General features: G+C 33.6%; 1 protein-coding gene across 3 annotated transcripts in view; it reads right to left on the reverse strand.

Annotated features, from left to right (window-relative positions):
* Positions 1–22,076, reverse strand: part of CSMD3 (CUB and Sushi multiple domains 3) — a 1,308,251-nt gene that overhangs the window by 847,938 nt on the left and 438,237 nt on the right. For all 3 annotated transcript variants that reach the window (XM_030937706.1, XM_030937708.1, XM_030937707.1), the window contains exon 6: positions 5,228–5,340. In XM_030937706.1, the coding sequence (XP_030793566.1) occupies positions 5,228–5,340 (113 nt within the window). The remainder of the gene's footprint in view (positions 1–5,227; positions 5,341–22,076) is intronic.

Consider the following 22,076-nt stretch of genomic DNA (forward strand, 5'->3'; position numbering starts at 1 on the left):
GTTAAGGCTAGAAAACTAAACACTATATTCCATAGTATACTTTGCAGTGTTCTAGAAGGTACTTAAAAATATTCAGCTAGTCACATGTGTTTGTGTGAGATCAGAAAGGCAGAAGTGAGGTGGAGGCCACATTTGTGCTACTTCTGCAGTTTCTGGTGCAGAACATAGATTACAAGGTTGTTGATTTTTCTGCAACAGCTTTAGCTGAAAGCTAGCCACTTATCAGATATAGAGAGGATAGCGTGGGTCATTCATTTTGTTGGTGCAGTCCCAGCAGGCATGTCGTGGCTCTGGAGCCAACAATTGTGGCCATGGTTTCTAATGTGTTAGTCACAGCTAACGTTCATATTTCTGGTACCAATGGTTACAGCAACAATCAGAATTTGCCATTGTGGTTCCCACTTCCTCGGTTTCCTGATGTTAACAGTTCTCTTTGCAGACTGTTATTTGTTATATAACAATTATTTGTTCTGCAAATAATTACTGGAGACTCCATTCTCTGTAATAAATCCCCTTCTGCTTAAACAGGTAAACAGTTCCATTTTAGTCCAATAGGCCATCATGGCTCATATGCCTACCCCTTGGTGGGGTTGATTGGCAGCCCCACCAAGACTGCACACACAATGGAAGAGGGATAATTCCCCCAGAAGAATATAAGATGCCCTTATCAAGAAAAAATTATAAAAGGGACGATTGGTTGTGGGTAGCAGAAAATAACAACCAACCATCCTGTAAATGAATACAAAGATAATTAATCAACATTATTTTCAGGGTGTCTTGTGGGCCCATTACACAAAGCAAAGTTTTCTGAAGTCCTGAAATACTACAACACATTATGAAAGCTTGATTACCCCACGGGAAGGAGTCGAGGAATGCTTCAGAAAGAGACATCTGATCTCAGTCTTCAGGCTCAAAGAAATATGAAGGTCTTTCTAGGTAGTGGGAAATTAATCACTTAGTTTGTACTCTGTGTCTGTATGTGTGTGTGTGTACACGTGCTCATGCACATGTGTGTTGAGTAAATAAAGATTGAAGAGTCAAAAAAAGAAGAAGTTTTAATACCTTTTAATTTACACAACAATAACATGTCTGGCTACTGTGAATCTGTTTGCTAAAAGAAAAACCAATGCTCAGAGAACTCAGCAATTCATATCTTTATGATTCAACGCTAAGCTTCTGATCCTATTGTTTACTTAATATACTATGCTGCATTCCCAAAAAATCTTATTTACCTTCGTTCAGCAACTGTACACGGACATTTATGTAAAAAACTTCCCAAATACAAAAAAAAAAAAAGGACTAACTATGCCGAAGTTATTTGTTTTTGACTGAAACAATGGGCATCTAAAATGCCAGAAGTCTCTGTGTAATTGAGGTATATGAAAGAGCATTTTCAATATGGTTTGAAAGTTCTGTCCAATAAATATGTTTTTTTTTCAATAAAAGATGCCCAGTTGATCCCAAAATGACAATAGCCTATTTGAGAATCTATGTAAAATATTATTATTTTCATAACTTTTAAATATTGTGTGTTGCTGTTAATATATCTTTATCTCATGAAAAATAAATTTCTGTAAAATATTTGCCTGCATAAGAAGAATCACATACAAAAAAATTTGGAAGAAAAGATAAAAATCAAATTGTGATTAAAATTTAAGGAATTTACAAGCTTGTATCAAGAATATAAAATTACTCATATATTTACATATTTAGAATTGGTTAAATACTGCAATGCCTAAACTTACATGATAAATACAGTTATATGAATGCCTACAGCTATGGTATTTATGACTGCACATTGAAAGAGAAAAATGTTGAATGTTGAATAATTTTTAAAATATGATATTTCATACTTGAATAATTGAGCTTTATGGAATAAAAATACTTTTAATTAAAATCTTCTATAGGTAAGATTTTCTTTATTGGACAATTGAGCGTCATCTAAAACTCCCCTTCCAATTTAAAAAATAAGTAAATATGACAATGCATTCATGGAAATGGAAAAGAAATAGAGTTTAGTTTATACTAATGACCAAGTGACAATAATATAGAGGTTTCACAAAATAAGAGGACTTCCAAACACCACAATTAAAGAAAAGTTTTACTATTTATGTGAGAAGTAGCACAGTCCAAGTTCTCATTAATAGAGGGTTAATGGAACTTGAATGGAGGAACAATAGTTTAAAAAAAAGACAAATATAGAGACATAATATTGAAGTGAATTTGTGGGGGAAGAGTTAAAAACTAAATAACTCTTTTTTTTAATCAAAGAAGAGATAGTAATAAACTATTCAAGTAAGAGATTTCTATTATAGGTAGACTAGGAAGGAAAAATATGTTTTTTCTTAAATAGGAGTGGGCATATTCAATACAGGAGCTCAGAGGGAGAACATATTTTATGTATTAAAGGCTTTCGGTTTAAATTACATTTTCAGTACTTTTGAATTGATATAGAACTATGTTTTTTAGCATGCTATTCTCAGTCTCTACTTAATCCTATTTAAAATTATAATATCTAAAGCATTCAGAAAGCTAGCATATAATATAACTTAAAGATGGTTATATTTGGGATAGCACAGTAGTGTGTGTCTATGTACCTACTCCATCAATTATGGAACATACTATAAGAAATAGCTAATGGCATTCAATGAACCCTCTAATAGTCTGCAGTTAATTTTCACGGTATTTAATAAAGGACAGAGATTAAATAGAAAGGTTATGAGTAAAATACTCAGTTTTTGGAAACACACAGATTCCTTAAAATATTAATTATAGGTAAATCAATAATAGTTACTGAGTACTCAGTAAATATATGAGTTATTTAGAAACTGAGCTGCATGGAGACTTAGTTTTGACTTTTGTATAATACACAAAATTTTCGATCTTGAATTAGTTTTAATATAGACACCGCTAAAATGAAATAGTAGCATGGAACAATGTAAAAAGCATCATTACCATTTCATGATAGGGCATGTATTTTGGCATGTCAGAATTACGATTTTGCAGCCATTTAAGTTATCTTAGTGCATATATATTTTTTAATTTAAATTTCTACATTATGATTTCAAGATTTACTTCTCAGTTGAATGCATGCTGTCTAGGTAGAATGTTATTTTAAGATATTGCAATCAGAAAAAGCAAGCCTAAATGAGGAAAGTTTTAAAAGAATAATATGCAAAGGCATATTTTTTATAATAAAACTTTCCCTTAAACTTATTATAAAATCAAACCTTCAATTTTCTTAACCACTGTATTTCTTCTGTGTTATATAGATAAAAATTCCATCCCTCTTTTGAGTCCCTTTTCCTGCAGCAAATAGAAATAAGTTGTATCTCATAAAACACATCTTTTCCATTTTACTACCGCAATGCTACTTTTCAGTGCCGAAAACACATAATGCTTGAAAACCACAATTACAATCTTAAAAATACTATGAAAGTCAATTAAAGACCAATGAGTAGCATACTGAAATTTATAAATAAGTACACAAATTGACTGGTAGCTTTGTGCCCTTGTCTTATAGTATAAAACAACCCTATTTAAAGATACCAGCTCCATGAAATAATATTGCACAAAACAAATGAAATATCATTTAATATTTGAGGTAGGAGATCTATTTTTTGCTCCAGTTTCTATATATAAATATAAAATATATGCTACTTTATTTCTGTTTAGAAAAATAATAGAAGCCATTTGACCAGAAGATTCCATGAATCTGATAGAAAAGATCACAGGAATCGAAGAGGATTATTTTTTGAATTTCTGCCATGCCATTGACCTTAACTAATTGTAGAAAGGAATCAGAGCCATAGAATCATGTGGATGAAAAACTCTACAAAAAAAAGGGTCAACCTAGAGATAAAGAAGCTTCACAATATCTGATTTTCAATAAAATAGTCCTATAAAGTACACAAACTTTTAGAAATTGAAATTGGGAACTGGATAAAATATTTTTGCAAATTAAAAGTGACATTGGTTTAAACTGGTTAAGATTCAAGTTACTATGCCTAAACAGCTATTTTTAATAAAATATATGAAAATAAAATTTTCTATGAACATTTATTTTTGAACTCTAAGATTTAGTGTTTTATGAAGGCTAATATTTTCTATTATCATACATGTTAATGCATTGCATAGTTTTAAAGGTATATTTGCATGTATGTTTCCATCTAATTAACTACTTTAGAAATGATCATTATTGTAGATTTTCTACAGTGGACTTTGTCTAAAATATTGATTTTAAGTTACTTTCCTAAGGATTTTTATTACAGTGATACTCAGTGCAGTATTATGAAAGTCAAATTACAAATCACATCAAGCTGTTGCAGTTTTCAAGAGAAATCTTATTGACAGAACTGCTTCAGAGAGGTTGCTAGTTTTCAAAATATAAATTAATTGTTGAGTTTTGTATTCCAAAAAAAATATGATTTAATGCCATTTGAGTACTAAATATAAGCTTCCTAAAGTCATCATATTAAATTTTCAAAGTGCTTAGGGCTGAAGACTACTAAAGGGGAAATCATTAAAAAAAAAAAAAAAAAACACACAGATAAATGGAAGAATGTAACTGTGGCAATGCGTACTATTCCCTGAAAAGTAGCTGATACGCCACTGAGAATGAAATGAATTATTTACAAAAGTAGTCTGAGGATAAAGTACACTAAGTTCACATAGTATTACAGAAAACTGCAGAAGCTACATTTTCATAGTATTCCATCTTCATAATAATCTTGTTCGAAAGAGTTTTTCAAGTTAATGCATCAAATATTATATCCTACTTATTGAAAATTATTTATGTTAACACATTTGGTAGATAAAACTCCTAACAAGGTTAATTGAACTAGCTGTAACAAACACGCTGCATACGAAGGTGAGTTTCGATTGAGGAAGAGCCTACATGCAACTGAAGGTTTTCTGCAGTGATTTGCAGAACAACTTCAGATTGTATATCCAATTGCTGAAGCACTTGATCAAAGCAAAATATTGCATCTGTTACATACCTACCTCTTTTAGAAATCATAATATTCATTATTCTGAACATTATACTGTAAAATCAACTAACTTTAATACTGTAATTTAGTTATGATCACATAACAGAATGACCATTTTTTTCCAATACAAATTCCCATTTTTAAATGCTAAAGGTATTTTTCTACCACAAAACACAGTTGTGTACAACAAAATCATTGTACATATCAAAAGAGGCAGAGGTATTCCATAAGTATACCTTGATAGGGAGCACTAAATCCACGATATCGATGATTGCTGTCTGTAACAAAATGCAGTCTGAGCCAGTTTTTGTTGCTGATAATTGGTGGTGGTATATTCATTCCAGATAACCTGAATTACAAAAGACAACAACAAAAATTTTAAAAAGTTTTTCAGCAGTAAACGTTTTCACAAAATTGGGACCTAACAAATGTCTACCTATATTCATGACTTTGCACTGTCAACTTTTTAAGCACAAATGAAATAGTTCTTTTATGCATAGAAAAGTCGATTATAGAATAGTGCAATTCCAAACACATGCTGTTCCAATCAGGTTGCGTATATTAATACAATCAACTGTAAAACCTTAAGTGCACATGATTTTTGATTCAGCCAAATGTATTTACTGCACCAATAATATTATTTATGGTATTGTTTATTAGTATTATATATTGTTTATCATTTATTAATGTTATATTGTTTATTATTTATTATATCTTGTTTATTATTTATTAATACATATTGTATTGTTCATTATTGTTAATAATAAACACAACAGATACTGAGCTGATGGTGCTAGTCACTGTGCTACCCGTGTATGTATTGATACAATAAAGTTACAAAATCAAAAGACCTCAAATAAATTGATACACTTATTTCCAGGGAAAGATTGTACAGTTTTTTTCTTATACTCTCTCCTATCCACTTAATGTTTTTTTCAGTATTTCTCACTGGATGGCAAAATTCACAATTTATTTTCATAGAACAAGCATTGTTTTTGTGTAATTTCATAATCTTATAAATGTTCATGACTGGCTTTCATTATAATATATAATTCTATAATGTATTAGAGGCTTGCTCCAATGGAGAGGCAGAAAACAGATTGTATATATCCAAATAAATATAGTTGGATATGTAGTCTTCACATATTTGGCTGTAAGAATACCATTTATAATATACGCAAAACAAGTATCTTACAGCAAAATATGGGAACTATCCTCCAGATATTGGTCATGATTAATATATAAACTACCTCTTGCTTTATAATTTTTTGAAGATTTCCAGCAAAGCAGTTTTTCTGACATCATGAAATAGAAAAATACTGCTGTATTGTATTTCTACCATATATCTAACCATTTAAATTTTAAGTGTTTGCTATAAAGCCAAAGTAAAAGAGTCTCCAAAGTAAGGCTATTACATAGTTAGGAAGAGTTTCAGATTAAGGTTTCTTAATAGCAAGTATATCTTTCCTGTTCTTCAAAGTTCACACTTTTCTTCTTCAGAAGGCAAAATAAATAGCTGATTTATTATGCTATGTTTGTGGGGTGGAAATGTCAGGAAGAATTACAAATATTCTCTCACCTCTTGGCAATTAGTCATGCTAGGGGAACAGTAGAAGGAGGATGGAAAATCTGTCCTTGTGTATGTAATCAGTGTTAAGGTGTAGGTACAGGGATGCAAGGAACCTCTAACCAATATTCTTCATCTTTATCCCTGAAAACCCAACTTTCCTAAGATGTGCGGGAGCTAGCCACCACTTTTAGTGGATGACCACTTGCCCATTAAAATATAAAATCACCTTTATTGTATTATTGTGCTTACTGGTGTATAGAATGTTGAATTCCCAAATGAAAACATCCAGATATAGGCCATATATTTCTCATTTTTATTCTTGGTTTGCAGTGCATTTTCTGTAATGTTTTTCTATAAATCTATTTTCTCTTTTCATAGGGATGAATCTGTTTATTTGTTGAGCTGACTGATTTTTTTTCCAATCTGAATTTTGTTAATAAAAATATATAATATCATTGTATAATTTTAGACTCAAGTTTTAAAAGCTGATTTCATTACTTTCAGAAAATATACAAGTTATGTTTACTCTTGCTGATTAAAATAGTAATTCAGTGAAAAACGATTTGGATTTGTTTCAATTATATTTCCAATTGAGTAGCATAGTTCATGCCAGATTTTGATTTACAATTTGGTTTTGTTCAATTCCCTATTTCAATGAACATGAATATCCATTGGGGTAAGTTTAAATTATTGTTGACAGGCTGCACACATTTCCAGATATAATGAGACTACAATACATGGAGGTGTGTAATACACCGAAGCAGAGTTTGGAGATAGACCCCCTAAAAGACCCAGTAAATGAGGATCAACTACACAAGGACATCAAGAAATGTGAGAAAGGAAAAAAGACAAAATGGACAATAAAAATAATAAACTTTCCATCTTTTCCAGGGACATGAAAGGTAATTTCAGTAATAGAGTATGTTAAAGGAAAGTAATAGCTACTGTGTAACTGCAGTTTGCAACTTGAATTTACTTTCAGTAATCTAAGAGGGTGGACCTGAAGAAAGCAGAGCTGCAGTAGCGAGAAGCAGAATGTGCATGAGGTCGAGCAAATAATGATTATCTAACAAGTGTGAAAGTAAGAAATATTCCTGACAGCCTCAATGCTTCAGCATATGAGGCAGGACCTTAGATAAGCCAAGAAACTGAACTAGAAAGCACTTGCACCACAGCATCCCTCTGCCACCAGAGAGAAATACACAGTCGTTGGTTATAGGGGAGTCACATGGGCTTTGAAAATCATAGTCACCGAATAATGTTCATTATTTAAACCCATTCTAAACTATATGGCTTGGTTTATGGCTTATGGAGAAATCTCACAAATAAATCTATATATCTCTGTCTTTATTTCACATGTTATCAGGAAAATCAGGAAATGGAGGATTGAGAATATATGCCACTTGGAAAGATTCCATTAAACTACTTAATTTAGATAATTATTTTTTTAAATACTAAAGGAGATATTCTAAAATATAACTTATTATTATCCCTGTGTCAAATTACTGTGGTTATTTGAGAGTAAGCAAATTCTAGCATAAAGTCAATGAGAATAATCTGTTAATAAGAAAGAGATTGTATGTATTTATTCAACAATTATTTACCAAACATTAACTATATGACAAATGCCAATGGTAAAGTTTGGAAATATGATAGTAAGCAAGAGAAAAATCATGGTTTTACACAGTAAAAATAAAACACACAAACAAATAAATAAATAATATATATTTCAGGTACTGGCAAATGATATATAACAACAATAACAAAAAAAAAAAAAACCAGTAACATGATAAAGAATTTCTATATATAAAGTTTCCATTGTTTTAATATATTTTCCATTTCACCCTAAAAACATCCATACTCATGATTATATGGCTTAAACCATCAAACTGGATTTTAGGATAATTATATCAAGAAAAATATGGTAATGACAAATGTCATAAATTTGTTCCCTACTACTATAATTATTTGTACCAGAAAATTAGACATATCTCTTGAGTAATAAATACATTGTAATGGAATTACTAAAAAATTATTAATGAGATAAAATTTCATTGCATGTTTAATGAAGAAAGAAATACTGACAATAATAGAGTAATGACATAATTAATATTTGTAAAAAAATTTTAGTTCTCCAATTTACTGCAGAAATAATGATTAAATCATAAATTGATATTGAAAATCCTATATAATAGTTTCCATTGTAATTAATCCTTTAGAGAATATAATTATAATCCTTACAACATGATTTTAAGAATTAGTTAAACATAAGAAAACTGAGAGAACCACAGCTTTTTTGATAAAGTTCATAAAACTATTTTGAGCTTATTCTTTTGGTTTAAAATTCTCCTGTCAGGTACTCATTTCAGCCATATCTGGTTTTCAAACTTTCTCAAATTTTGTAGTTTCATCAACAGCTATCATTTTTTATTGCTCTGACATCTGTTTTAAAAAAATCTTTCCAATTCCCTAAAATCATCCAAATGTAATGACCTATCTACATTATGCATAGGTGGAGTCAAATTTTAAACTCAGGATTTTTCACATCATTACCTCCATGACTTCGCATCTCTCTTTTCCACAATTCTCCCACTTTCCTCTAATTTTACTTGTCTCTGTCTCCCTCTCTCAAGCGTGCTCTCGTGCTTTCTAACCCTCTTGCTTTTAAACCAGTTTTGACCTCCTTCCTTCTCTAGCACTGAGATAAGATGTATCCATCATAAATCTTCATGAATGTTCTTTATGACCTTGTTAGATTATGACCTATGCTGAGCCGCTATTAGTTGCTCAAATTTATTCTTTCATCTTATCCCTGGACCTTTGCATATACTTCACTTTGAGGCTGAAATAAATATCCTTTTTAAAATTTATTTACTCTAAATCTTTCTCAGGGAAACCAGAAAAAGTTCCATGGTTAAGAGAGGTGCCTAATCTCCTCTGTCCTCACAGATCATCTGTGCATGTTCTTATCATATCTTAATTTTTTATGTTTAATAGACACATAATAATTGCACACACTTATAGGGTACAATGTGATGTTTCAGTACATATATACATTGTGTAATGATCAAATCAGAGTAATTAGCATATCCATCACCTCAAACATTTATGATTTCTTTGTAGTAAGAAATTCAAAATCCTCTCGTCTAGGTATTTTGAGATATACAATATCTTTTTGTTGACTATAGTTACCCTACAGTGCAGTAGGACACTGGTACTTATTCTGCCTTTCTAGCTATAAATTTATACCCATTGATCAACCTCTCCTATCAACCCACCACCTTCTTTAGTCTCTGGTAACCACTGTTCTATTTGCTACTTCTATGAGACCAACACTTTTAGATTCTGAATATGGGTGAGAACATTTGACATTTATCTTTCTGTTTCTGACTTATTTATCTTAACATATTTTCCTTGAGGTTTACCCATGTTGTCCCAAATGACAAAATTTCTTTCTTTCTTAAGGCTGAATAGTATTCCACTGAGTATTGTATGTGTGTGTGTGTGTGTGTGTGTGTGTGTGTGTGTGTGTGTGTGTAATCACATTTTCTTAATCCGTTCATACATCATTGGACACTTAGAATCCATTACTTGACTATTGTGAATAGTGAAGCAATAAAAATGGGAGTTCAGATATTTCTTCAACATATTAACTTCAATTCCTTTGGATAGTTACCTGGTAGTAGCATTGCTGGATCATATGGTAATACTATTTTTTAATTTTTTGAGGAACATACATACTATTTTCAATAATGGTTCTATTAATATATATTCTCACCAACACTGTAGAAGGGTACCTTTTTTTCCACATCTTTGCTAACACCTCTTTTGCTTTTTGATAGTAGCCATTCTGACTAAAGTGAAGTGCTATCTCACTGTGGTATTGATTTACATTTTCTGGACGATTAGTGATGTTGAACATTTTTTTCATACACCTGTTGGCCACTTGTCTTCTTTTGAAGGTTATCTGTTCCGGTCTATTGCCAATTTTTTCATCAGGAGTAAAGTCAGAGCCTTTAGTGTATCCATCACTGGAGTAATGTACATTGTACCTATCAAGAATTTCTCATCATCTACCCCTCTGCCATCCCCTGACCCTTCCAAACATCCATTGTCTATCATTTCACACTTTACCTCCATGTGTAAACATTATTTAGTTTCCTTTTATCAGTGAGACATGTGGTGTTTGTCTTTCTGTCTCTGAGTTGTTTCACTTGAGATAACTGTCTCCAGTTCCCTCCATGTTCTTGAAAAGTATATTTCTTTTTTTAAGGATGAACTGTCTAGATCTTTTTCAGATACTTCATTATTTTCCTTTCTTTAGTGTCTGCTACTGAAGTGTTTTGTGTTCCTTTGGAAAGCTCACATTTACTTGCTTTTTCACGTTTCTTCTTTCCCTATGTGTATATCTGTGCATATGGTAGAAGAGTCACCTTTCTGATTTTATGTGGTCGTTTTGGTAAAGTGAAACATTTTCATGTATATGGGTCTTAGGGTGTGGTTTGGCAGGGTGTTTTGGCTTTGATTCTGGGTGGAAGCAGTAGTGTGGTTTATGTGCAGTTTCTTCAGCTGTAATTCGCATCACCAGTGTCTATGAGCACGTCAGTGCTCTGGACTGCAAAAATTTGTGGTAATAATGGCCACCATGATAGTTTCAGGCTGAGCATACTTGAGTACAATAGGTTGGCTGGCACTAGGGTGGGCTTGCTGGAGTCCTGGGCCTCCACTAGGCCAGCTATATTGATCCAGGAGCATGCAGATGCAGTGAATTATCTAGGGTGGGACTACCTTGCAGTGGGACCACCACAAGGCTAACTGGTGGTCCAGGCAAATGCTCACATACATGAGTTGGCTGGTTCTGGAGTGGGTTGGCAGGAGAATGGAGCCACCACTGGGATGAATGTTGAGTTGTCGGGCACACATGGGCGTGGTAGATAAACCAGCTCTGTGGTGATTTTGGGGAGTCAGGACAAGCCTGAGGTCAACTTTCCCACTCTGTATGACTGCCTGTTCCATTGGAGCAGGGCACAGCATAGTCTCAGACACTGGAGTCACAGCTGTTCTGCTGAACCTAGGCTCCAAGTAGTCAGGTTTTTGTTACTGTGGCCATCTGTTTGAGTGGAGTGAAATGTCAGCAGAGCATCAAGATGGATAAACAATGACTACTGGCTCCCGTAATAGGATGTACTACAGCTATGGGTCTGATACCATCAAGATAGTGATGTGCTATAGCACCCTGGGTCACAGGGGTAGGGGGGTGCACATAGGCTCCTCACTCTGGAGCAATGCAGCCATGTTAACTACAGGAAACCCTCCAAACTATATTCAGAGACAGTGAGGACTGTGGGCCTTTCTTGCATCAAGAACTGTAGATGTGTATGTTGGGAATGGGGACTGCTGGTGGCCTCCAGTTTAACTTTTTCTCACAAAGAGAAGTCTCTCCCATCCCCAAGCTCATCCCAGCAGGGTGAACAGAGTGGCAGAGATAGGTGCTTCACTTCCTCTCTAAACTTCCATTCTGGGTTTCTTGCTTCACAGAGATTTCACCACCTCCTTGTGGTGAAGTATCCAGCATACTTCTTCAGTTACTCTAGTTGGAATGTAGTTCTCTATTCATTGTTTTGGTCCTTTGTTTTTGGTTGGATAAGTACCAGGCATCTCTAGGAAACCATCTTGCTATGACCACAAAATTCATGATTAGCCATTTATTACTTTACATAGTGATATATTTTCTGTTTCCTATTATTTTACATTTTCTTTAACAGGGCTGTTAAATCCCTGGTACTTAGCGTAATGATTGATGCACAGTGAGTGTATAGTGTCTTTTATATGTCAAAAAAATAAATGAAGAGAAGTTATTTGGGCACATGTCCTTTCAGTCCCTTTATATTTTTATACTCTTTATCACTTAGGTCAATAATTCAATTTTATATTATTATTAAATGTTTTAGTTCTTTTCTTATTCAAGACCCATCTAAAATTCTATCTCCTTCATATGTCGTCTTCAATTCGCCTGACTAAAAGTTGTATTTTTTGTTTTCTGAATATGAAAAGCACTTGGTATAACTCTTCCTATGGCATGTCTCACTGCTTTCATCTTGTTTATATAATCTATATTCTAAATTACAAGAAGTTGAAAAGATCCGCATGATACGTATCGAATCCATAAGCACATTTCAAACTGAAGACAACGAATTACGTTAATTAAGTGCTATCCCATTACAAAATTTCTCAAAGTGTGTTCTGAACATTAGCAAGCAAAAATGCCTTGGGGATGGCAGAAATTACACTGTCCAATAATTACTCTGAATTGCTCTTTTATAAACATATACTTTTCCTGTAGTTTTAAAATGTCTTCATCCAGAATTTCTTAAAACTGCCCAGCAAACAAACATTCTCCCATTTTCATGCTTTGCCATGATATCAGTAACATGCAATGAAATTTATTCTAAGCCATTGATATTGTTTGTTGCCTCATGTCTGAATAAGAATGCATTTTACAGTCCCAAGAAAAACTAGTATATTCAAAAATAGTCAAAAAATTTTTAAAAAAAACTTTCTGTTATGTTGTGCAGGGTACTAAAAGTTGAAAAAATGTTTTAGGAACTAAATTAATTCACTTATGGATGACGTTAATTTTCTATACCGTAAAAATCATGTATGTGGACTGTACAGATGTTTACATAGACCAGGTGGTGTTTCCTTGTCATGGATGACTGACTATGTTATTGATTAGGTAGTCAAAAGTCACTGGACATCAGGACACAGATTTCTGCATGGTTTTAAAAATCGCATTACAAATCTAAGTATTGTGTTAAGCAGTCCACTTTTCAGAAGCAAGATGTTATAAAGTATTTACAAAGCAAAGGAGATGATTGGCTATAGTAAGCTTTATTTCCTTTCCTTCTCCCCTTCTACTCTTAATCACACCCTTTAAAACCCACATGTCCTATTCTGTAACTCTTTTCTGATTTCCCACTTATCACCTATTTCCAGGATCTATTCTTTAGATGAATTATCTTATTAAAAATGGACATTATAGATTTGGGTTCCTTTTATCTAGAAACATGCTTCAGAAAAATCTGTGATACAATATGTATAGATTCAAACACCAAATTTTAATCAAGATTAAATGCATAGTTTGCATAGTATTACAGACACACCTCATTTTTTTGCACTTTGGTTTATTGTGCTTTGCAGATATCGTGGGGTTTGTTGCCGTTGTTTTACGAACTGGAGGTTTGTGACAATGCCGCATTTGGCAAGTGGCATTTTTCCAATAGCATATTGTCACTTCAACTCTCTGTGTCACATTTAATAATTCTCATAGTATGTCGAAGTTTTCATTATTATTTCTGTTATGGTGACCTATAAACAATGAACTTTGATGTTACTATTATAATTGTTTTTGGGTGTCACAAACTGTGCCCATGAAAGATAGTGAACTTAATCAGTAAATGTTGTGTTTGTTCTGACTTCTCTACCAACCAACCATTCTCTTGTCCTTGTCTTTCATTCCATCCTTGAACATCTCTATCCCTGAGACACAACAATACTGAAAGTGTAACAATTAATAAACATACAATGGCCTCCAACTGTTCAAGTGAAAGGAAGAGTCACATGTCTCTCACTTTCAATCAAAAGCTAGAAATTATTAACCTGAGTGAGAAAAGCATGTTGAGAGCCAAGATAGACATCTTATGACAAATTAGCCAAGTTGAGAATGCAAAGGAAAAATTATTGAAGGAAATCACAAGTGCTACTCCAGTGAACACACAAATTACAAGAAAGCAAAACAATCTTTTTTTTGCTGATATGAAGAAAGTTTTAGTGGTTTGGTTATAAGATCAAACCAACCACCATATTCCCTTTAGCCAAATTCTAATTCCTAGTAAGACCCTAACTTTATTCAATTCCATGAATACTAAGATAGGTGAGGAAGCTGTAGAATAAAAAATCTGAAGCTTTCGGAGGTTGGTTCATGAGATTTAAGAAAAGAAGACATCTTCATAAAGTAAGTGCAAGGTGAATAAGCATAAAGTGATGCAGAAGTTGCCGCAAGTTATCTAAACGGTCTAGCCAAAATAATTGCTGAAGGTGGCTACACTAAACAACAGATTTTCAGTGCAGAAGAAGTAGTTTTCTACTGGAAGAAAATGCCATGTAGACCTTTCATAGCTAAAGAGAAGTCAATGCCTGGCTTAAGTTTCAAAAGACAGACTGTGTTGTCAGGGGTTAATGAAACTGGCAACTTTAAGTTGAAGCTAATACTCATTTATTATTCAAAAATTCTAGTGTCCTTAAAAATCATTCTAAATCTACACTGCCTGCACTCAAAAATAGTCCAGGACCATATGGATTCACAGCATAATTCTACCAGACATTCAAAGAAGAATTGGTACAAATTATTTTGACACTATTCCACCAGATAAAGAAGGACATACTTAGTTTTCTATGAAGCCAGCATCACCCTAATATCAAAACCAGGGAAGGACATAACCAAAAAAGAAAACTACAGACTGATATCCTTGATGAACATAGATGCTAAAATCCGTAACAGAATACTAGCTAATCAAATCCAACAGCATATCAAAAAGATAATCCACCCTGATCAAGTGGGTTTCACACCAGGGATGCAGGGATGGTTCAACATATGCAAGTCAATAAATGTGATATACCACATAAACAGAATTAAAAACAAATATCACATGATCATCTCAATAGATGCAGAAAAGCATTCAACAAGATCCAGCCTCCGTTTATGATTAAAACTCAGCAAAACTGGCATACAAGGGACATATCTTAATGTAAAAAAAGCCGTCTATGAAACACCCACAGCCAACATATTACTGAATGGGGAAAAGCTGAAAGCATTCCCTCTGAGAACTGGAACAAGACAAGGATGTCCACTCTCACTACTCCTCTTCAACATAGTACTGGAAATCTTAGCCAGAACAATCAGACAAGAGAAAGAAATAAAGGGCATCCAAATCAGTAAAAAGGAAGTCAAACTGTCACTGTTTGCTGATGATGACGGTTTGCCTTGAAACCCCTAAAGCCTCCTCCACAAAGCTCCTAGAACTGATTAAAAAAAAAAAAAAAATAAGCAAAGTTTCCGCATACAAGATTAATGTACACAAATCAGTAGCTCTTCTATACACTAACAGAGACCAAGCAGAGAATCAAATCAAGAACTGAACCCCTTTTATAATAACTGAAAAAAATAAAATAAAATACTTAGGAATATACCAAACCAAGGAATTGAAAGATCTCTCCAAGGAAAACTGCTAAACACTGCTGAAAGAAATCATAGACAATCCAAACAAATGGAAACACATCTCATGCTCATGGATGGGTGTAATCAATATTGTGAAAATGATCATACTGCCAAAAGCAATCTACAAATTCAATGCAATCCTCATCAAATTCCAACATCACTCGTTACAGAATTAGAAAAAACAATTCTAAAATTCATATGGGACCAAAAAAGAGCTGGCATAGTCAAAGCAAGATTAAGCAAAAAGAACAAGTCTGGAGGCATCATACGACCGAATTTCAAACTATAGTATAAGGCCATAGTCACCAAAACACTTTGGTACTGATAAAAAAATAAATAAATAAGCATGTAGGCCAATGGAACAAAGTAGAGGACCCAGAAATAAACCCAAATACTCACCGATAACTGATCTTTGACAAAGCAAACAAAAGCAGGAAGTGGAGAAAGGACACCCTTTTCAACAAATGGTGCTGGGATAATTGGCTAGCCACATGTGGGAGAATAAAACTGGATCCTCATCTCTCACCTTATAAAAAATCAATCAAGATGTATTAAGGACTTAAACCTAAGATCGAAACTATAAAAATTCTAGAAGATAACATTGGAAAACCCCTTTTAGGCATTGGCTTAGGCAAGAGTTTCATGACCAAGAACCCAAAAGCAAATGCAATAAAGACAAATATAAATAGCTGGGACCTAATTAAACTACAGAGCTTTTGCATGACAAAAGGAACAGTCAGTAGAGTAAACAGACAACCCAAAGAGTGGGAGAAAATCTTCACAAATTATACATCTGATAAAGGACTAATATACAGAATCTACAGCTAACTCAAATCAGTAAGAAAAAATCAAACAATCCCATCAAAATGTGGGCTAAGGATATGAATAGACAATTCTCAAAAGAAGATATACAAATGGCCAACAGACATATGAAAAAATGCTCAATATCACTAATGATCAGAGGAATGCAAATCAAAACCACAATGCAATACCACCTTACTGCTGCAAAAACGGCCATAATAAAAAAATCATAAAACAGTAGATGTTGGCATGGATGTGGTGACCACTTTTACACTGGTAGTGGGAATGCAAACTAGTACAGCCACTATGTTCTTTAGTTCTACTTAAAGAACTAAAAGTAGACCTACCATTCGATCCAGTAATCTCTCTACTAGGTATCTACCCAGAGGAAAATAAGTCATTATTTGAAAAAGATACCTGCACATACATGTTTACAGCAGCACAATTCACAATTGCAAAAGGATGGAACCAATCCAAATACCCATTAACCAACACTTGGATAAAGAAATTGTGATTATATATGAAGGAATACTACTCAGCTATAAAAAGAAGTGAATTAAAAGCATTTGCAGTGACCTGGATAAGATTGGAGACTATTATTCTAAGTGACGTAATTTAGGAATGAAAAACCAAATATTGTATGCTCTCACTGATATGTGGGAGCCAAGCTATGAGGACGCAATGGCATAAGCATGATACAATGGAATTTTGGGAGTTGGTGGAAAGAGTGGGATGGGGAAAGGGATAAAAGACTACAAATATGGTGTGGTGTATACTGCTTGGGTGATGGGTGCACCAAAATATCACAAATACCACTAAATAACTTACTCATGTAAGCAAATAGCACCTGCACCCCAATAATTTATGGAAAAATAAATAAATAAATAAATAAATAAACGGAAAAACAAAGCCTGGAAGACAGAACATCTGTTTACAGCATGGTATACTAAATATGTGAAGCCCACAGTTGAGACCTACTGCTCAGAATAAATGATTTTATTTGAAACATTACTGCTCACTGATAATGCACCTGGTCAATGAAGAGCTCTGACAAAGATGTACAAGGAAATGAATGTTGAATCATGGAATTAAGGAGGAATTTTGACTTTAAAGTCTTATTATTTAAGAAATATGCTTCATAAGGCTATAGCTGCCATAGATAGTGATTCCTCTGAGGGATCTTGGCAAAGTAAAGCGAAATCCTCTAGGAAAGATTCACAGTTTTCGATGTCATTAAGAACATTCATCATCCATGAAAGGAAGTCACAATATCCACGCTAACATGAGTTTGGAACAAGTTGATTCCAATCCTCATGAATGACTTTAAAAGATTCAAGACTTCAATAAAGGAAGTAACTGCAGATATGGTGGAAAGAGCAAGAGAACTAGAATAAGAAGTGGAGCCTAAAGATGTAACTGAATTGCTGTAATCTCATAATTAAACTTGAATGAATGAGTAGTTGCATCTTACAATGAGAAAATAAAGTGGTTTCTTGAGATGGAATCTACTCCTGTTGAAGATGTTGTTAAAATTGCTGAAATGACAACAAAGGATTTAAAACATTACATAAACTTAGTTCATAAAGCAAGGGAGAGTTTGAGAAGATCAACTCTCATTTTGAAAGAGGTTTTCACCACGGAGAAAATGTTACCAGACAACATTGCATGCTACATAGAAATCTTTTGTGGGAGAAAGAATCAATTGATGTGGCAAACTTCACTCTTGTCTTAAGATTTTTCCCAGCCATCCCAGCTTTTCAGGATTCAGTGATTGCTGAAATGACAGCCCTGATCATTCAGCACTCATCAACATCAAGGCAGGACTTTCCCCTACCAAAAAGATGATGACCCACTGAAGGCTCAAATGATCATTAGCATTTTTTATTGGCAAAGTATCTTTAATTAAGGTATGTACATCATTCTAGTAGACATAATCCTATTGAGCACTTAATAGACTACACTATAGTGTAAACATAACTTTTATATGCACTGGAAAACCAAAAAATTAGTATGACTTGCTTTATTGCAATATTTGCTTTATTGTGGTGATCTGGAATCAAATCCTTACTATCTCCAAAGTATGTCTGTATAGCCATTTAAAAATTCAATTTGTAATTAAAAATATCAAAAAATTTCCAGACTGAGATGTTCTTAATAGAATAATATTAAATATATTTTAAAATAAATAATTTTATCCTCTTTTTCAAAGACAATGGGACAGGAAGAAATATTTCTCAACTCATTTTACAAGGTTAGTATTATGTTGATAAGAAAAACAGGCAAAGTCAGTGCAAAAAAAAAAAAACAAAAACCTGTAGACCAATATTTCACATAAACTTAGTTGCAAAAATCCTCAATGAAATGATATCAAATTGAATAAAAAGAGTTATACACTTTGAACTTGTGTTGATTTATTGGAGTTATAAAAGACAGATTAAGCATTTGAAATGTAATAAATGTAATCCACCATATGAACAAGCTATAGAAGAAAAATCAAATGATCAGACCAACTGTCACAGAAAAAGCATTTGACAAAATTCAGTACCCATTTGCAATAAAAAAAAAAAAAAAAAAAAAAAAAAAAAAAAAAAAAAATCTCAGGCCGGGCACGGTGGCTCAAGCCTGTAATCCCAGCACTTTGGGAGGCCGAGACGGGCGGATCACGAGGTCAGGAGATCGAGACCATCCTGGCTAACATGGTGAAACCCTGTCTCTACTAAAAAATACAAAAAACTAGCCGGGGTGGTGGCAGGCGCCTGTAGTCCCAGCTATTCGGGAGGCTGAGGCAGGACAATGGCGTAAACCCGGGAGGCGGAGCTTGCAGTGAGCTGAGATCCGGCCACTAGCACTCCAGCCTGGGTGACAGAGCGAGACACTGGCTCAAAAACAAAAACAAAAACAAAAACAAAAACAAAAAAAAAACCTCAGCAAATTAAGAATAAAAAATATTTTTCTACCTGGTAAAGAACATATACAGAAAACTTACAATTAATATCATACTTAATGTTAAATTTAGGATCTTTCCTAAATGAAAATATCAATGTCTCCATTTGCCACTCTTATTGAACATAGTGCTGGCAGTTCTAGCTGGTGCAATAAGTGGATGAAAAAAAAAGACATAAGAAAAAAGAAATAAAACTGTCCTTATTTACAGATGACATGGTTGTTTATATAGAAAATCCTAAGCAATCTACATAAAAGCCTCCTAGAACTAATAAGTGAGTTCAGCCAGATCACAGGATAGAAGATGAACAAACAAATATCAAACACATGTTAATATGTTAATAGCAAACATGTGGAAATTAAAATCATAATACAATGTGCAACTGTTCTGAGGAAAATCAAATAGCTATAAAACTAGTCAGTAAATTATTTATAGGTTTTGCATCTGGAATATTACAAAATACATTTTAAAAAGCAAATATGTACATAAGTGGAAAGATGTATCTTTTTCATGAATTGCAAGACTGAAAATAGTAGACATTTCAATTCTCCCAAAAAATGATCTACAGGTTTAATTCAATTCCTACGAAAACCCCAGCAAATTATTTTTGTAAACATTGCCAAGATCATTGTAGAATTTACATGTAAAGCCCTAGAACCAAGAATAAGTTAAAGCAAATGTGAGAAAGAAAAAAAACGATGAGTTGGCAGTAATGATTCCATCTTATTGTCAAGGCTTACAATACAGTTAAAGTAATGAGGAAAGTAAGGTATTGGTGAAGGAATATACACATAGATCACCGGAACAGAATAATAAACCCAGAAATAAAAGAACAAAAATATGTCAAATTGATTCCTAATTAAGGTACAAAAAACAATTTAAGGGCTCGGTGACTGGCTTCTTCCCAACTGGTGAGGGAGCATTTGGACAACCACAGGCAAAAAATAAACCACCTAAACTTCACACCCTATGCAAAAAAAAAAGCCCAAAATTGATCATGCACTTAAAAGTAAATCTATAAAACACTTAGAAAAACATATCACAGAAAATCTTTGAGGTCCGGAGTTAGGTGAAGAGTTTCAGAATTAAGCCCAAAAACAGGATTCATAAAAAAAATTAATAAATTGGACATCAAAATTAAACACTTTGACTATGAAGAAGATACTGAATAAGAAGATGACAAATACAAAATGTAAAAAAAAAGTGTGAACATATCATACGCCTGACAAAGAGCTTATATCTAGAGTATATAAAGAATTCCTAAACTCAACTGTTAAAAAAGAATTCACAAAATGAGAGGAGACTTGAACAGGTATTTCACAAAGAAGCAGATGGCAAATAGTTTTATGAGTAGATATTATTTGGAAAATTAAAATTAAAATCACAGTGAGATATTATGATACACCTACCAGAATGGCTAAAATTAAAAACAGTGACTATGGCCGGGCGCAATGGCTCACGCTTCTAATCCCAGCACTTTGGGAGGCCGAGGTGGGCAGATCACGAGGTCAGGAGATCGAGACCATTCTGGCTAACATGGTGAAACCCCATCTCTACTAAAAACACAAAAAATTAGCCGAGCGTGGTGGTGATCACCTGTAGTCCCAACTACTCGGGAGGCTGAGGCAGGAGAATGGCATGAACCAGGGAGGCAGAGCTTGCAGTGAGCCGAGATTGCACCACTGCACATCAGTCTGAGCAACAGAGTGAGACTTTGTCTCAAAAAAGAAAAAAAAAAAAAAAAAAAAAAAACAGTGACTACACCAAATGTGAGGATGCAGAGAAACTGAACCACTCATATAATGCTGACCGGAATGTAAAATGGTATACCAACACTAGAAAACAATATCAGTCTTTTATAAAACTAAAATTGCACTTGCCATGCAACTCTGAAATTGTACTATTGAGTACTCATTATCCCAGAGAAATGAAAGCTTATGTTCACACAAAAACCTGTATATGAATCTTCAAAGTAGCTTTACTTATAATAGCCCAAACTTTAAAGAACACAAATGTCTATGACAGGTGAATGATTCAACAAACTGTAGCATATCCATATCATGGAATACTACTCAGCATTAAAAAGGAACAAGCTACTGATGTACATAACAACTTGCATAAATCTCAAGGTAATTATGTATAAAACAGAACATTAAGAGCAAAGGAAAAAGTCAATCTCAAAGGTTACAGGTTATGTAATTCCATTCGTATAACATTCTTTGAATGAAAAAATTAAAGATATGTAGAACTGAGTAGTGGTTAGTAAGTATTACGGTGGGGCAGGTTAGGCAGGAAATAGCTGTTGCTCTAAAAGGATAGCAGAAGGGATACTTGTGATGGAATTTCCCTGTATCTTGACTATAGTAATGGTTACAGGGATCCACATTGTGATAAAGTGCACAGAAAAAAATCCACTTGCACATTCACAATAAATGCCTGCAAAATTGGTGAATTCTGAATCAGTTCAGTGGATTGTAATTGTAATGCTAATTT

Source organism: Rhinopithecus roxellana, chromosome 9 (assembly GCF_007565055.1).
Source record: "Rhinopithecus roxellana isolate Shanxi Qingling chromosome 9, ASM756505v1, whole genome shotgun sequence".
In the NCBI taxonomy this organism is placed as follows: Eukaryota; Metazoa; Chordata; class Mammalia; order Primates; family Cercopithecidae; genus Rhinopithecus; species Rhinopithecus roxellana.